At 32.9% G+C, this 16,294-nt stretch overlaps 2 protein-coding genes across 4 annotated transcripts; both read left to right on the top strand.

Moving 5' to 3' along the window:
- The first annotated feature begins 1,725 nt into the window (after window positions 1-1,725).
- Window positions 1,726-3,422, top strand: LOC111411405 (BOI-related E3 ubiquitin-protein ligase 1-like). Its single transcript, XM_023041940.1, has 5 exons — window positions 1,726-1,971; window positions 2,057-2,644; window positions 2,757-2,815; window positions 3,220-3,299; window positions 3,391-3,422. Exons 1-5 carry the CDS (start codon window positions 1,726-1,728, stop codon window positions 3,420-3,422), a joined length of 1,005 nt encoding a protein of 334 aa, XP_022897708.1.
- On the top strand, window positions 2,889-8,045 carry LOC111410518 (probable folate-biopterin transporter 7). 3 transcript variants are annotated; one of them, XM_023040898.1, is made up of 4 exons: window positions 2,891-3,299; window positions 5,492-5,635; window positions 5,737-6,169; window positions 6,856-8,045. In XM_023040898.1, the coding sequence occupies exons 3-4, from the start codon at window positions 5,905-5,907 to the stop codon at window positions 7,908-7,910; spliced, it is 1,320 nt and encodes a 439-aa protein (XP_022896666.1). In that variant the 5' UTR covers window positions 2,891-3,299; window positions 5,492-5,635; window positions 5,737-5,904; the 3' UTR covers window positions 7,911-8,045. The 3 variants fall into 3 exon arrangements, with proteins under 3 accessions (XP_022896669.1, XP_022896668.1, XP_022896666.1); XM_023040901.1 differs by lacking the exon at window positions 5,492-5,635 and having other exon boundaries at window positions 2,889-3,299; XM_023040900.1 differs by having other exon boundaries at window positions 2,889-3,299; window positions 5,492-6,169.
- Window positions 8,046-16,294: the final 8,249 nt, after the last annotated feature.

The raw sequence follows: 16,294 nt of genomic DNA, 5'->3' as shown, positions 1-16,294 counted from the left end.
ACAATACCATACTTGCACCAAATAAATATTATGCACAAATTTTGACTAATAGTGGTGGCCTATGCGCATAGTTATTAGAGACTTAACCACTATTTTACATGTATTATCTTACTAAATATAGTAAGTCAAATATATATATTCAGTTTTAGCTGAATAATATAAATATATTTTCTTTTTGTTTTAAAAAATATTTTTTAATTAAAATTAAGTATTAACAACGATCCACTGGCTGAAATTGACTCGATAACGTGATGATTTTTTTCTGATCTACGATCGGATCGAGTTGAGTCTGATAACTATGCGAGTGCATCTATTTTTATTTCTAGAAATTCAAAGGTCAACTCACTCAAATGGGTAAAAGGATAATTTGCTTGGAGCACCTCCAAATATTTTTTTAATACAAGATGCTTTTTATTTAAAGAGTTAATATTTAATATAAGCTTCAAGAATAGTGAGTTTTACTCGACTTATTTTACTTTTAGAAAGTTGATCTTCAATTTCTAAAAGTGAGCAAATTAATCCCCAATATATTTTTAGGTTTGTGGCGCTCAGTGTCTCTCAAAGCAACAATGTTGTTGCATGCATTCGTTTAAAAGCAGATTGATAAGAGGTGAATACAAAAGGAACATTCTTCGGAACGAAATTACCTATAAGCAAAGTTTTTTGAAGAACTAACACGATCAAACTTAACTCTACACTTAGGATGAGATTGTCACGAATGAGATACTATGCCTAGTTTATGACATAATTGGTGAAGACACAAGGATGCTCAATTAATGTTTGCCGTGCTTGATGGCAAAAAGCTATCAAGATAAGTAGTATTCGAGGGAAGCAAGCTATGACGAGGAATCGAACCAGACATGCAATGTATTTCGTCAGAATAGCTTGTTATTCCAAAGAGCTAAAGACCAATTTTATATAAATTTTTGTATCGCCCCTTATGGAAACATAATCAATTCAAGTTCAAAAGCGATACTTAGCTTCATAAAGTTCAGTATATATAATTTTCATGGTCAATTGCATGATGAGAATAAAAAGGTCGAAATAAGCTTACTCCTTTTTAAATGTTGGACACTAACTCGGTCTTAGAGTAGCGTTTGGAACCAATTTGCTCTTAGAAAATATATTGAAGACCAACAATGCAATATTTTAAAATTTTTTTAAGATATAATAAATTTAGCATGATGAATGCGGTGGGTGTCCCCTTCCTTCACAGCATTTCCACACAATTTATAACTCCCTTTTTTCTCTCTCCATCTAAAGTCATAAATCAAGAAAATGACACCCTCACTTGGTATTCAATTTTCTCATTTAACAACGTTTCTGAATTGTACTCAGTCACAAAATCTGCATGTGTAGGTCCTTTCGCTTACCTCTCCCCATACATCTCTCTTTAATGCATCACAACTATAGAGAAAATCAAGAATCCTAGGCCAGGCCCCACCTCTTTATTTTCCTTTTCAGTTTTGCAGTTTACTTTTAATTGCACGAGAATTATCAATTCCAATATAAATACACTTTACTCCAAACCAAAATCCAATTTTCAAATCTCCAGCTTTCAAGAAGAAATCAAGTTCTCGTTTTCAACCGAACCCCACTTTGTTTGGGTTGAATTTTTTGTTAGGATAAATGTAAGAAGAAGGACCACAGGAATAGTGTTACTTTTCGGTACAATTCGTGTTTCTTCCGGTGGTTACAATTTTTACAAATATAAATCTGTATTCGATGGCTACTCAAGTGCAGTGCTATTTGAAAAATCTTGCGTATCCTTTCGGGGGACCTCAAGATTTGGCGATGGACAATACTTGTGGGTTGAATCAGTTATATTCCGACCCTCAACAACAGTTTGATCAGAATTTTTTGGTTCCAAGAAACGACATCAACCATCATCAAACAATGGATTTTTCTCATAGTCTTGGCTCCCAGATTGAGAAACAGAGAGTTGAGACTGATCGGTTCATCTGTTTACAGGTTAGAAAGAAACAAAATCAGTTGTATTTTAATCATTTTGTTTTTGTTGTATGGGATTTTTATGTATTGATTTTTGTTGCAACAGAATGAGCAGTTGAGACTGGCTTTGCAGCAACAAAGAAAGCAACAAATCGCTTTATTTATCCAGAAATATGAACCCAAGATTCAGCTTTTACTCAAACAAAAGGATGAAGAAATATCGAAGGCCGTAAATAGAAAAATAGAGCTTGAAGATTTCTTGAGAAAAATGGAGATTGAGAATCAGAGGTGGCATGGGATGGCTAAAGAAAACGAAGCAGCGATCCGATCATTGAACAACGCAATCCAACAAATCAGAGAAAGTGCCTGTTTATCAGCCAATGAAATTGGAGATGCAGAATCGTTCTGTAATGTGATTGATCACAACTATGGTGAAGAAGAACAAATGATTTGCAGAAGCTGTAAAATTCGGAATTCGTGCGTAATTATACTGCCCTGCAGGCATCTCTGCTCTTGCAAAGATTGTGAAGTTTTTCTTAATTCGTGTCCAATATGTAAAATGGTAAAGAAAGCTAGCATAGAGGCCTTAATTCCCGATGGAATAAACTTGGTCCAGTTTGTTGGTTTTCCATTCATCAGTCGCCCAATTTTCTTCCATCGAAGTCGCAAGCACCTTATTCTCAGCAGACCTTTGGTATATTTATAATCAATATTACATCCGGGGTGCCAGATGACATACCCACAAGAGAGGAGGGCCCATAATTATTGTATTACTCGTGAGCCCATCAATCATGCTGTACAAATAGAATATATCTATACGTACCGGGGCTTCTCACACTGAGTTCACAGAACAATCACAAGGAAAGTGGGTCCCATGCCGGACCAATATAATAAAAAATTTCAAAGACAATGTTGACCATGTTCACTGTCAGAAGCCTTCTGTGAAATGAAGATCGGAAAGTGTAGCAAGCTTCGCACAAATAACACAGCTCATTTATGATATTTGGTTCATCACGAGGATTGTCGGTTGACAGAATGACGTGGAAAACAAAAAGAAAGAAAGACCTTATGGTTTTCGCAACGTCATAGAGTGCCACGTTTCTTGTCCGGGAACTTTCGGCCTCGAGATCTTAAATTTGGCCTTTTTTTCGCAAATTCTAATCTGACCATAAATAAATAAATAATGCCGCGAATATACACTCCTCCAAGTGTATCACCGCCGTTAATTTGCTTTACTATATGTCAGTACAGTTTCTTCTTATTGTTCAGGAAGACACTAGACGATTTTGAGCATTTCTGGAGAGACCATATTTTCTTGAAGTATAGAGGAGGGTTTTCTGTATTAAAAGGTACAATATTCATGCGTGTGTTTTTTTCCCTAATAAATACTTTTTATGTCCTAATTTTTGTTGTGACTTATATTTTGTGCTTTCCATTTAGGGTATGCGATTCGAGTGTTTTTTATGCTTTGATGAGTAGTGCTAGTTAATTGATAACTTAGATTTATGTTTCGATAATTGTTGTTATTATTGTGCAAAAACCATTTGTAAATTTATATTTTTTGAATTGAATTCAATGAAATTTCGGAAATTGGGTTGCCTCCTGGATTAGAGCAGTCTCTAATTAATAATTATGGAGTATATGATGAAATGTGTTTTTAGTGTAATGAAAATTAAACATCATTTGGAAAAAAGCGTGTAGGTCTCTAACCAATCCTCACTTCTCAATGTTCTCTCTTGGACACGCCTTTGCGGATGTTCGGTCCTCATCTCTATCTCTAATCGGTTTTGCATGATTGCATCTGTGGCTTCCGAATGCCCTGGCTGCTTCCAAATGTGAATCATCAGTTCTAGCAACCATCCATCTTCTTCTTATATTTATACAAATTAAGGGAGAATTGGTTAAGATGTTTTGGTTATTTGAAAGAGATCGATAGGTTTCCATGTAGGAAGAATACTGAAAGCCTGGAAGAAGTTTCAAAATTTAATGGAAGGATGCAATCATTGATGTAACCTGCTTAATCGAGCAAACCCTTGCCGAGGAGAAGTTGAAGCATTTTTATGGAAATTGGAATTTGATAAATACTATATCTAGTTCAGGCCTTCTCTCTCTCTCTCTCTTGCACTTTCTTGTTTTATTGTTCGCTATTAGAATGCCCAATTGTTAAGAGAGTCCTTGCTGTGAATTCTTTTCAGCTAAACAGAATGATAGGTATATCTAATCTAAGCTGATTTACTACTGAAAATGAATTGCAACCCTGCTATTTTAGTTGTTTATCCATTTATTCAGCAAAAGGGGGGTTATATACAGTCAAGCTTTCTTTCATTTTAATAATGGACGTGTTAGACAAGCATAATGCAGCATAGACACTATCTAAAGTCATTATTTTCCAACTGAAGTTTGGTTTTAGAGAAACTTACTTTCTTTTTACGTTTTGTTTTTACTTGTGTATTGCACCAATGCACGCAGAATGTTGAATTACACCTAAAATCAGAATTTCAAAAATCCTCACTTTGCCTTCACCACCTTCTTCCTTGCAGACTGGTTGACCATTTTTCGTGCCTTAAAAGTTTTCATTTCTCCTGCTCATGATTCCCCAAATCACACCCTAGTTCGGAGCCAACCACTATTTATTACAAAATACTGTATATTCTTCTTTGTCCTATGAACTAGACATTATATTTGTATTTCTATTTCTATCCAAATCCATCCAAGACTGTGTTCACTTCTTCCACATTATTTTGATTCAATCAGGTAAATATTTAGAGTTTTGTCTATTTATGGACAAATTTCCTTTTTTTGTGGAAAAATATATTTCTTTTCGTGATTTTTATAGTTAACACAGTTGACACTGCTTCCTTTCAGTTTTGGGCTTGAAAGTTTGAAGTAGACTGCCATTTCCTTTCAGTTTCTAGCTTAACACTTGCATTATGTTTATTGGTTAATTTGGTTAATGCTCATTAGTTGTTGAGTAAATAGTTAATTACTTAATATCCAGTTAACACTGGTTGGTGATATTTGAATATCCCTTTTAGTGTAATTTTTATTTGAATTTTCAGTTAGTATCATAAACCTCCTGATATTTGAATTTTTTAATGTAACTTGAATATTTGGTTAATGCCTTCTGTATGGTATAATAAATTTGCTTGATTATGAAGTGTAGTCATTGGTGTATTTAAATTGGCTGGATGAGGAACTGAGATAGACTGTAATGAATTTTGTTGGATAAATGAAGTTTATTGTTTATTTTAATTGCCTTTCCATTTAGATATGTGAAGCAAAATCGTTTTTTATTATTGTTGTGCTTTAAATTTCCAATTGAGCTAATGATTAGGCTTTCACGTTTCATCAAAATTCTTGACATTCTTGGTTAGCTTTTCTTCATTCTTTATTTTAAAAAGTCAAGACATCCTCTGAACTTGTTTGATCTTTGGACTAGAAGAAATATTTCCATAGTTCATTACTCATTTGTTCAGTACCTTCTGTTTTTAACATGTTGGAATAAAATTGAAGGATTAAAGTCTTGTTCATAATTTGACAGGATCGGAACTGAGTGGTCTGGATCCGGATTTTTATGTGGAGCCATTGGTTCCATTTGCACATTTCCTAATGGGAATCGGAGAGCTGGACCATACTTGACCACGCCCACTTTAATCTTGGGAATGTGGCATTGTTTTACTTCAATGTATTAAAAATTGTGCTGTTTTGTATTTGAATGAGATTGCAATCATTTCCTTCAACTAATTCATTTAATTGTTTCTTGCCCCTGGAAATTGATCTTTGTAGTTGAGCATCTTGGGCTCCCGCGCTTATTTCTTCATGTACTAGCTGCTAATGACTATTACAATATGAAAGTGATTGACTATAGCCCCGCTGCTGCAATATCAATAAATATAGACATCAATATTTCCAATATCGGCCAAATAAATTGTCGTAGAAGTTTGGAAATCTGAAATGGTGTCAGTCAGAAATGGTAATGAATCTGAGAGAAGTCGGAAGTTGTTGCTTGGAATAGGTTTCTGGGTGCAGGGGTTAAGGTGCTTTCCATGGATGGGCGTCAACTTTTTCCTCAAGGATGGGATGAGAGTGGACCCCTCCACTCTCCAGATCCTGCAGAACTCCGCCAATCTGCCCATGGTTGCTAAGCCTTTTTACGGCATCCTCTCTGATTCCTTCTACATCTTTGGCCAACACCGTGTCCCTTACATCGCCCTAGGAGGTATTCTCCTCGTCTGATCTACTTATTTCTTAATTGATTAAGTAGTCATTTATAATTCCTTAATTTGAATAATTAAGTTTAATTTATTTGCAATTCCTTACCCTTGAATGTCCAAATTTTTAGGCTGTTTAGTATCTTTAATAACCTATAGCTGAGGACTTTTTCAGAAGTATACAGCCCTTCTTGTTTCTGTACATGGCTGTTCATATTATCACATGAACCCTGAAGCACTTTATAGTCCATTATAATATTTGTGACATGAAGAAAGTTCAATTCTTCTTTGAGTTTTGTTGTAATCCATTTTGTTTTCTGTAATGGCAGTCTCTACACTTTCACTTCTAGGAAATGAAGTACACCTTACAAGAGTGCCATTCTATCACAGGACGAAACAATCAAATAATGAGATATTATAGTATCACTGGCTTAATGTGATTGCAATTGCAAAACCATTCAAATTTGTTTTATTGCCAATGAAAATTCAGACTGTCAAGCATGGAGTACATCACGTCTCAGTGTGAGATAAATCGCCTTTAAATTCTACTTAGGATTAGATTGTCGTCCTGGTATAATCGATAATCTTTAACATCTGAAAAGTAGTAGTGATATCAGACATTTCGTCGCTTTGCTGAATTATTTGCATATTGGATCTTTGTTTTGTTGATCGACAAATCTGTTTCTTGCTGCAGCATTTTTACAAGCAGTGTCATGGGTAACTATTGCACTTTTTGCCAAATCAGACATCTCATTTCTGTCAATCACTTTTTACCTTCTGCTTGGGAATCTGGGTGCTTCAATAGTCGAAGTTGCCAATGATGCCATTGTTGCCGAGACTGGGAAACAGCTGGCCTTGTCCAAGAACTCGAAACCATCTTCCTCAGGTGAACTTCAGTCGTTCGTTTGGATGGCCTCGTCTGTTGGTGGAGTTATGGGAAATCTAATTGGTGGAATTGCTATTGATAAATTCTCAACGCAACTGATGTTCCTCATGTATGGCATTCTTCTTTCTTTACAGTTCTCAATAACACTATTTATTCGTGAAAGCTCTTTAGACCTTCCCAAAAGCCCGTCCCAAGTAGGTTTTAGAAAGCAATTATCCGAGCTCTTGGTTGCTTTAAAGAAGCCAACGATCTATTACTCTATAATCTGGTTTGCTATGTCCTATGCCGTAATCCCAGCCCTTACTGGGACAATGTTTTACTATCAAACCCAACATTTGAAGATTGAGTCGTCACTTCTGGGGATATCGAAGGTGTTTGGGCAAGCAGCTATGCTGCTCTGGGGTGTTGTATATAATCGCCACCTCAAATCGGTTCCACCCAGAAAATTAATCGCAGCTGTTCAGATCTCTATGGCTATTTTCATAATATCAGATGTTTTGTTTGTGAATGGTGTGTACAGGAGTATGGGCATCCCTGACTCGCTCTATGTCGTGGTTTTCTCGGGATTTCTGGAGGTTTTATACTTCTTCAAGATTCTACCTTTCAATGTTTTGATGGCGCAGCTTTGCCCACCTGGGTGTGAAGGCTCAGTCATGGCATTTGTAATGTCTGCTATTGCTCTTGCTTTTATAGTGAGTGGTTACTTAGGGGTGGCTCTCGCATCGTATGTTGGAGTGACTGGAGACGACTTCTCTGGCTTGCCACGTGGCCTTTTGATACAGGCTGTGTGCACACTTTTTCCCCTTTTCTGGTCATCATGCATCCCAGATGTAAAATCTAAAGGCAAGAAGAAAGAAAACTAAGTGGTGGATCAATCAGCATAGATTGCTGTTTAATTAGGTATCATATTGCATGGTGCAGTATTTAGTATTTACTGATTCTTATTTATTAATTCTTTTATTATCTTACCCTTTGACGGTAGAATGATGCGCTCGACATTTTCATGTACGAGGCAATCGACAAATCTCACAGCGTGTGAGCCCGCCAGATTCGGATTTCGCATGTTTTTTTTTAATCTAAATCATTATTTAGTACTGCTTGATAAATAGCTGCAGTTCCTCCTGTTGGATTATATACAACAAAGACAAATGTTTGTTCCCAGCATGGCATTTTGGATCGTTATTGCAAATTAAGCCCATGTTTGACATTCTTAAAATATTCAAAACATTAGCCTGTGTGTGTCATTTTGTTTTTCATTTTCAAAAGTCCAACCGTTACATGATAAAGATGCAGATGCATACATTGTCCATCTGAAGCGGAATTATCATTATACTCTTTCACATTTATATCAAAAGATAAGGGGGCATTTCGAGGAATTTTCATGCTGTTGAGTTAAAAAAAAAGAAAAGAAAAAGAAAAAGGCTGTATATGGGTTCACTTACTCTTTAAATGGGCAAAAACCTTATCAAGCTCCCCTATCGCCCCTATTCTTTCCAAATTTTAATGGTGGGAATAGTGATTTTTTTGAAAATTTAGTGGTTGAAAAAGAATGAAATTTTTTTGATTGCGTATAATAGTATTATATGGAAGATTGTGTGATTAAAAATAAGAGAGAGAATGAGTATGGGGCCAAACGGGGGCTAAAATGTGGTGAAAACATGTACCAAATGACGTGAAAGTTTTGAATAATATTTTTTAGAGAATGTTCAGTTAAAAGTAGGGAAAATTTTTGGATTTATGTTTATAATATTTTTACTGTATAAATATATAATTGAAAGTGAGTATGAAAAATAAATGATACTGAACAGAGGCTAAATGAATGCAGTTGGTCGTGTTGAGACTGGTCAACAATTTTATTTTTTTTTTTTTCCCCACAGCTAAAGTGCAATTTATTGTGAATTTTTTTTCCTTGACAGGCCATAATTTAAACGGATGTTTACAAAAATATATATATACCAGCGCTTGCTCCAAGTTCCAACCTCTGTTTTTAAATGTCATATAATGACCTATTTTTTCTTATGGATGCCCTTTAGTCCTTTACGGTTATAAGTTAAAACATGGTTCAATTATCACAAGTTAGAGCAAATCTCAACTACCTTAGATGAAAGTCATATGCTTATTTGACATTTATAATTAATGACGCAAGTGGAATATGTTTATTCGACATATATGATCAAGATGCTTATTTTATTTATATGTTTATACGATCGATGATAATTGTACAAAATATGATTGTTATATAAAGATATTTGACGTATATGCTTTATATGGAATTATTACATCTTTATATTTGACATTAATTAACGATTATTTACTAGACTTTTACAAGAAACGATTGTGGAAACTTCATTTCACTTTTAAGATATTTTGGTCGTTTCCTTAATAATCAAGAATTCAAGACATTGTATCAGGAGCCATCTACGATTTTGGGACAGGTGATAGATGGAATGTATATTGGAAAGTCTTAGCAAGGATCAATTGGACTTGTGATCAATATATATACTAGCTTGCATGTGTTGGTGAACTATAAGCGCACTTGGTGGAAGATTTGAGAATCCTTAGAGGGCTCACAAGATAAAAGAAATGAAGAACGTGCACAAAAGCAAGTCCATCATATTTTCGGTCACTGAATTATACAATGATTGTTGTTTCTCTCTACCTTTCAGCTCCAATACTTTGAAACCGTGGAACTGATGTTTCCAACTAACGAAAAAATAATTATTTGAAAATTTTTAATCTATTGTAATTTTTGTTTTGAAAACAGGATAAAAGGATTTCACCCTTCCCCAAAAAGAGACTTGAACTTAGGTCATCATTCTGGTAGAAAACGGCTATTTACATCTACAGCTTTTATATATTCATTTTTATTAAAATATTAAAAATTTAAAAAATTACTATTGTCATCCACATCATATTCCAATATTGTCCATATTAAATTTTTTCATTTTAAGAGTATATATCTACATAGATTTTATATATTCATCACACTCTAAATACGTCCCTAATATAATTTCAAAATTTTAAAAAATCACTATATTCATCCCCAATACATATAACATCAACTTTCTTATAATTCAATAATTTATTATATAGACAAAACATTATATTGAAAAGTAAAATTAAAAGTCCCATAGGTGTTTTATTTGCCACATGAATTGGTCCGTTATATTTGATTGACAAATATTCATTTTTGCACTCGATAAAAATCAACTTTCTAAGGTTATGTATAATCTTGAAATAAATAAAATTTACATATAATTTGAAATAAATGATAAAGTTCGTATACTTTAATTGAGGCTAACCATGTCATAGGTCTAAAGTGGATATGTTAGGAATTTGTTCCAAAATCATAAGTGTTGGGCATCATCACGACAATAATTTACATAGAAATATAAGCTCAAAATCAATAATAATAATAATAATAATAATAGTAGTAGTAGTAGTAGTAGTAGTAGTAGTGTTAACATTACATCTTTCACAACTTATGATTTATCCAAGTCAATTACCTCGACATAGCTACATCTTTTTCTACTAGAGACCTAAAAACTTGCGTTCTAGCATGATATGGTGTAGCCCAGCCCTATGCACATGGATGATGATAATTGTACCAATTACAAGCAATAGGTGGCATTGGTCCACTAGTATGCCAATTTACTTGCACAAAGTTACACGAAAAAATGTAAGTAAAAATATCGTTTAGCCAAAATCAAATGTAATTAAGTTAATTGATATTTACCGAAACAAAATTACAGTCATTGACAAATCCAGTTGCAACAATCCTATGAGATGCGATTGTAAGTGGTTCATCCAAAAGTGGAAGAAATGTAAGAAATTTTTATTGGCTCAAGTGAACAAGAAGAACCTTGAAACAATAACATGACCCGTAGTTGGCATGGTCATTCAATGCTCACGACTAGTGGAACCATCAAAATAAGAAAGTGAATGAATCTATACATGGATCATATCAACATTGCTATAAAGTCTAGAGTAATCATCCAAATGAGATTCAAGCTCTTTTATTAGGTATTTTCTGATCAAAGGCTAATTTTCTTCACATGTACCTATAATATCAGCCATAGCTCGAAAACCACAATTACCATCTGAGGCTACATCATTCACACCAACTATGTGAGGTTTCAAACGAATAGGAAATGAATCCAAATAAGCCATAGACTTTGATCCACGAGCTCTATACACCTTTTGTTTTTGTCGAATTGGAGGTTGGTTTGATAGTGTAGACTGACTTAAAAAGGTGTAATGGAACTATTCAATTGTTGTAATATATTGTCTTGTCCAGATATCACCAACTCAAAATATGATGGGTCACGACGAGTGGGTATATCTGTCTTTGAAGAAGGACGACCTTTTCTCTTTGTTTTGATTTGTGGCTCAATTAATGATGTAGAACTCGAACTAGCAATCTATTTCAATTTTTGTTCGATTCTTGCCTTCACATTTGGACGTTAATGCATAATCTCAAAAAACGATGTACAATTAATTTCAGATTTGTTACTTTTGTCAAGAGGAACTAGATCAGGTTCCTTTCAATGAGAGTGTACTCTTGATAAAGGGATGGGTTACGATTCTATCTTGTACTCCGAAATCTCGTGGGTACACGGTAATCCATGGTTTTATTGATAACACATATACAAGCTACCTTATCGATCCCTATGTCATCAACTAGCTTGGACTCTAGAAGTATCAAATTCATTACAATTCTTGATATAAATCCTCTAAACTTTTTAAATAGGGTAGGATTGGAATTAGGTAAGACAGTACCTAAGCTCTTTTCAAAGGAAGCTTTAATATTTGTAAGTTGTAGCTTCAATAATGCATGAATTATTGTCCATGATTTGTCAAAATTGCCTTGAGAAGACCCTAAATGCTTCTTAAGTTTCGCATGTGTAGATTCAGCCCTACAACATAAATAAAATAAGAGTATAGTCATAATATTATGAATTAGTACAACTATAAATAAAATTCATGCATCTTTGTCTAACTAATTTAAATAATAATATAAGTACATTTACCTGTTAGTTATCGTGTTTCCAAGGTGCATATGTAGATTTGTCCAAACTGCCACAAATTTCTCTTTATATTGAAGAAGCCATGGGTTCATGACATAATTGATTGCTCGAGGAAACTGTTGGAAATTAGATTCCAAAAGATTTAAATCTTGCTTGTACTTAGCTATAGATGATGATAGTACTAATAAATTCCACATATGAATAAAGGCATCCCATTGGTCCTCGTCTTCGAAATGTATTTTTTGTTTTTGTTTTTGCCAGCTCATTCTTTGAAATATGCCATCTCCATAAAATATTAGTCGATGCTGGAAATATTTTTTCAATGGCCTTCATTAGAGCTAGCTTTCTATCAATAACAATAACACCAGGTATTATTATATCATCGTTTAGACTCTTCAATCTCTCCAAAACCCATGTGTGATTTTCCTCACGTTCTTTTTACAAGTATGCCAAAGCAATCAAAAATGTCAAATTAGTAGAAGAGACACCTACTACTCCAACAACGATAGATGATACCTATTTATCTTATATGTGCAATCCATAATTATCACACAAGGAAAAGCCTGCAACAAATCTACTAAATATGGATGTGCCCAGAACAAATCTCTAACTATATTTGTCTCCTTAGAGGTTCGATGCCACTCTATGTACTTGTTCTCCGGTGCCACTCTTATGTACTTGTTCTCAACAAGCTTATTCATTAGTTGTTGCATTTGTGTCATTCCAGCTTGTTCTTTGAGCCTAAACTTCTAACGTGCATTGTAAACGTGTATCAATGTGCTGACATTAGAGTCATCATTTTGTTTCAATGTGTATAAGATTTTCTTCAATCTCACGTGATTATTTGATATGTCTATCAAAATTGAAGTCTCTTCCTCACTTAGTCTTTCGGCGTATGAATGTCCTTCAAGGTTATGTGTAATGTCATGATTATGCCTCCCATATTTCACTTTCAATACACAATAATCACCATTTATCAATTTCTTTTCGATTCAAAACGAACGAACATCCACACTTTTTTATTACGGTACTTCTATGTCTCTTCCCTTTTTTTATTTTCGTTGTTGGTATTCTTAACCCTATATGAACCATATCTTTCACGTGCGAAATCAATTCTTGATTTTCTCCCAACTTCACCTAAGTCAAATTTTTTCTTCACAATAGTCATGTTATGTCTCTTACTAGTTGGCTTAACCCAATCAACCAAGGCTTCTTTACGTGTAAACATCTCTATATCATCAAATATTTGGATATAAATATATGATAATATTAAAAATAAGAATATAATTACTTATCATATTTGTAGTAAATATATTTGTGTAATCAATAAATAATTCGTTTTGGATATTAGAGTTGTATGTTGATGTATCCTACATGAAAAGCATAGTGTCAAAATTACAAGCATAATTACAACCATAAATATATGCAAACGAGCAGCGATATTGATGCATGAGAAAATAGTGCATACATATAGAAATTAACAAGTATAAAAGATGGCTATAAAGAAACAAAAGGATCACATCACATTGCTGTATTTCAGGATTTTTAGACTTTGGCAGAGAACTTTTTGTTAACAGCAAAACTGATAGAAGGCACGGTTGAAGCACAACCCTCTTTTCAAAACAGCCTCCAGAACCTTCAAATCGGCATTATCTACCTCCAATCTTAGGTTTTTTGTGACTTCACTGCAATCCCTTTAACGGGTTGCTTTTTCTATTAACTAGATTTCATTTTCTTTATTGAGAATTTAGAGGGTTTTTTGTAGGAAAGTTACACGTTTTCAGTTGGATACCATGAGCTAACTGAGTTGGATACCATGAGCTAACTGGAACAAAAGTGAAGCCGAAGAAGCCCATGTTAGTGTTGAAGAAGATTAAACTAGATATAGAAGAATTAGTCTTGGACCGAAACTAATAATCTTACTGAAGGAACAAGCTGAAGAGAGAGATGTTTCCAATTTGTATATAAATGCAAAGATTAATTTTGAATCTGTATGCTTAGTCGAGGTTTAAGAATTCGTTGTGAGCAACACTAGTTCTACTGGAGAAAATAAAAGCAAATAATCAGATTAGTTATAAGCAGCTTTTGAACTCATCCAAATAAACTATGCAGCGAGATACATGCGTGGACAGTAATCATCATCAAGAACACAACACATACAGTCAGAAAAACAATAATTCAGAGGCAATGACATAATTAATTACTGTATAAGATATAATTAATAATTAAAGTAAGATAATTAATTATTAAACAAAGATCAAAGATCTCTTGATTTTCACTTGAATTGTTTATTAATTAAAAAGAATAGAAAAAATATTAAAGATGCAATTGAAAAGTTCCAGTAGATCAAGCTATATATATTGTGTTGGGGCCGGAAATTTTAATGTTTTTATGAAAGAAGTTGTGGAATGCTTTCATAATTAACTATGGTTGTAAATTTAATTGAGTAATTTGTGAATGATAAATATAAAAAAATTTCAAAATAAGTTAATGAAAATAGATGTTAGTGGATGAATTTAGAGTGATACTTTTATTTAATTTTATATTTGTCCATTTAAATAAATTTACACAAGGTTAAAAATATAATTTAAATATTTTTTTTATATTTTTATTTTATTTTAAGTGAATGTATATATAAAAAATTGTGGATGTGAATAGCGGGCGCCCTTTGGGTAAAAGTTTTGCTCCCACATGTTGTGTATTATGCTTAAATGGTTATTTGAACATTAAGTAGCTACATAATGTCAACAATCAAATAATGATTTCAACTTTCACCTAGAATTTTGAACAAAGAAAAATTTCTCAGTTTCATGATACTTATCCATTTGCTTCGATGCATCCACGACGTCATGTAAGTGTTAAATGATTATTTAACATTTGAATATATATTTTATAAAAGGCGAGAGACGTGAACGCGTCTAATGGTAGGTTGGTAACACGGGCATTGTGTTAGACTCATGAAACTTCTATTTGACCCTCATTTTTTAAAATTTATTTTCTCTCAAATTCATTTTTAACCATATATTTTATTCGATTTATAATTATTACTGACTTTTGAATCACAACTATCATTAACTTTTAGCAGAACTTACAAAAAATCTAAATTTCAACAAAATCAAAGTGTTGAAATTTACCCTGGTTCAAATTGAGTAGAAATTTTGTTCTATGTTTAGGGCTATCGGTGTATTGGATTTTGATTCGAATTCGATGAATTAACCAATGGAGATTGATTTAGGACCTCAAATCGGTAAATTGATCAAGATCCATATTTGAATCTAAATCTGATAATCCGTAAACTAAATGGAGTAAATATGGATATAAGTCAACCTGATTGATTTGTTATAATAATATAATATATTTTTTATATTATCGCATAATTTGGTACACACATATTTTTTTTAATTTTGAAACTTGTATTATACTATATGACTTTAATGCAGAATCTCAAATCTATCAAATTTTAATATAAAATTAATATTTATTATAATATAAATTTGAGGAAATTATAAAAAATGTCCATTTTAACATAGTCATTTGCAAAAATGTCCAAAAATTTTCAATATCCATTTTTGCAATTATTTGAACGAGAGTACCCTTAAGTAACTTTCATGAAAAGTTACATTAAAATGATGTTATCGACATTTCAAATGTCGTTCTCGATATTTGAATCCGTTTATAATTCAAAAGTACATATGTCAAATCAAAATATTAAATGTTCTCGACATTTCAAACGTTGTTCTCGACATATTAAATGTTTAGAATGACATTTCATTTCAAACATGACATTTATCTACACTTTAAATGTTGTTCTCGACATTTTCGTGTCTAGTATTAATTGTGATTTGACGTGTGCAATACGAAATTATTTATTCTCTCATAAGGGTAAAATAGAGAATTTGGTATTAAATTTGGCCATTTTTGTAAGGATTATCAAAAGTTGACATTTTTGAATTGATATATGTAAAATTGGACTTTTTTTTTTCTGTAAATGACCCTAATAAATTTTGTATTCAGATTAAAAATTTTGTCATTTAAAAAAAAAAGAACGTATAAAATATTTCGAATCGAATTATGAGATTTAATATCTGATAATATAGCAAATCAATATAAATTTAATAATTAAATATTCGTTGAATAATTGAATCAGATCTAAGAATTTATTGAATCAAATCGAACATAGATAAATTCTATCCATATTCGATCCACTTGGAGGCCAGGTT

The sequence above is a fragment of the Olea europaea genome, chromosome 15 (assembly GCF_002742605.1).
Source record: "Olea europaea var. sylvestris chromosome 15, O_europaea_v1, whole genome shotgun sequence".
NCBI lineage: Eukaryota > Viridiplantae > Streptophyta > Magnoliopsida > Lamiales > Oleaceae > Olea > Olea europaea.
This window is presented reverse-complemented; position numbering and strand designations above follow the sequence as displayed.

Coding starts and splice junctions, on each gene's coding strand:
- LOC111411405 (XM_023041940.1), top strand. CDS start 1,726: ATGGCTACTCAAGTGCAGTGCTATTTGAAAAATCTTGCGTATCCTTTC. Junction 1,972..2,056: donor ATCGGTTCATCTGTTTACAG/GTTAGAAAGAAA, acceptor TTGTTGCAACAG/AATGAGCAGTTGAGACTGGC. Junction 2,816..3,219: donor ACAGAACAATCACAAGGAAA/GTGGGTCCCATG, acceptor CTTATTGTTCAG/GAAGACACTAGACGATTTTG.
- LOC111410518 (XM_023040901.1), top strand. CDS start 5,905: ATGGTGTCAGTCAGAAATGGTAATGAATCTGAGAGAAGTCGGAAGTTG. Junction 6,170..6,855: donor CCCTTACATCGCCCTAGGAG/GTATTCTCCTCG, acceptor TTCTTGCTGCAG/CATTTTTACAAGCAGTGTCA.